Source organism: Nematolebias whitei, chromosome 1 (assembly GCF_014905685.2).
Source record: "Nematolebias whitei isolate Nwh7 chromosome 1, NemWhi1, whole genome shotgun sequence".
Classification (NCBI taxonomy): domain Eukaryota; kingdom Metazoa; phylum Chordata; class Actinopteri; order Cyprinodontiformes; family Rivulidae; genus Nematolebias; species Nematolebias whitei.
The window spans coordinates 9,079,411-9,081,286 of NC_056498.1; the positions used below are offsets into that span (position 1 = coordinate 9,079,411).

Consider the following 1,876-nt stretch of genomic DNA (forward strand, 5'->3'; position numbering starts at 1 on the left):
CATATGTTGTAGCTAACGGTTAGCTCGCTAAGCTAGGTCTTTTCTTACCTTGATATCTGTGGATATATTCTTCATGGAAGAACTTTTATCCTTTCTCAAGTTTATTTGGTCGCGATTTTGCCGCCGCGATTTCCTCCGCATCAGCGAAAGAAAAGGCTGGCAAATTAAGTAAAGACGTTGAAAACAGACATTTTTCCTCATGTATGGTTGAACCGGGGAGACGGACTCAGGGAGACACCGGGTTCAAACATGAGACGCTACTTCCGGTTGTCGTGAAAAAGGACATGTTGAATCTTGGCTTCGTTTCAGTCTCCCATCCTAAGCAAGCACAATGGCAACACACGAATCACTACACGCTTTTTTATAAATAAAAAAAAATACCAGAACGAAGTATTGAATTGACATATTTAACTTTTAAACAAAACTCGGGAAGAAAAATAAAGTTAATTGTGTCGGAACGCAATATGTGACGGCAATGTTTCTGTTGTTTTGGCGGAGGGATTTGTGCGTAGGAACCGGAAAATGCGACGGTCAGATTTCCAATATGGAAGCGTCCAGTTCTGAAGGAGACTGAATTACCGGTACGTAATCCATCCTCTCTATGTTTTTTATGTTGGTATAACATTATATTAGTACTAGCTTATTATATAATTTTGTATTTCTGTTACATTTTTTACTCTTGATGTAATTTACTCAAATGACGTCATTATTTGTTCACTTTGTTTAATAATAAGACGCCTTTTGGTACTGTACACATTGTGTCTCAGCTGTAAGCAGTTAGTCTGGACCATGAAGACCTACTGTCTCTTGCGGCTGCTGGCCCAGTCCGGCAGACCCGCTGGGGCTCTGCTCCTCTCACCCTCCTCCAGTCGCTTGGATAACCCACAGCACCAGGTGAGCCGTTGGGGTATGTGTTGGGAATTACTCTCAGCTACTACCATACCAAAGTTTAACTTCTGTAAAACTGACTGAAACATTGCCTTTGACAGCCATGAGATATTTTGCTAACAGATGGAGTTGACCAAAAAGTTCCAACAAAAATTTTGCTAGTCTGTAGCACTCAGATCATGTGTTGGGATCAGTCTGAGTTACTACCACACCACATTCTAGGTCAATATTTGTAAAACTGACAGATACTGTATCCTGATGCATGCTCAATAATCCAGGTAGAAAAATCTAAAATAGTTAAACCTGGTCCTCTGGACATTCAAAAAAAAACCCAAAGCAAAACAAAAAAATGTAGAAACGTTTTGTCTTCAATTTAATTCAGTTTATTTATATAGCGCCAAGTCACGACAAAGTTGTCTCAGGGCACTTTACAGAAACATTCACATACATAAAAGCCAATTAGTAAAGTTCTCTATCTAAGGAATCCAGCAGACACGTTGAATCTTGGCTTTGTTGCAGTCTCCCTTTTATCCGAGAGACTTCCTCAGTCTGAGGAGCTGTATTCAGCTCAGTCTCTTAAATAGCACCTTCTCAGAGTGGATCAACCAGTTTGCTGCTGACAACCAAAACCAGCTGATCACATGCTCAAGAAGGACCATCAGCCTAACAATGGATCATTAGCACACTGATGGCTGTTTACTGTTCACAGAGGGCTGAGTGATACTAGCAATAACAGCATTGTAAGAGGGGGACAGTTGAACACGGAGGCCTCCACCCCTGTTTAATGATGGACGATTTCTTTTCACAAAGATGGCCTCCTTTACTCCTCTCTCAAACCATCGTTCCTCTCTGTCCAGGATGTGAACATCTTCATCCCTGAAAGTGCTTACCAAAAAAGATCACAGCATCAAATATTAATAACAACATATTACAGCAACTCTAAAAAAGTTCAATCTGGTCCTCTGGACATTCAAAAAAAAAAAAAAAA

At 40.4% G+C, this 1,876-nt stretch overlaps 1 protein-coding gene across 1 annotated transcript in view; it reads left to right on the forward strand.

Annotated features, from left to right (window-relative positions):
• Positions 1 to 511: 511 nt before the first annotated feature.
• Positions 512 to 1,876, forward strand: part of ecsit (ECSIT signaling integrator) — a 21,940-nt gene continuing 20,575 nt past the window's right edge. Inside the window, exons 1-2 of the mRNA XM_037674941.1 lie at positions 512 to 581; positions 768 to 894. Coding sequence (XP_037530869.1) covers positions 790 to 894 — 105 coding nt within the window. The 5' untranslated portion in view covers positions 512 to 581; positions 768 to 789. The remainder of the gene's footprint in view (positions 582 to 767; positions 895 to 1,876) is intronic.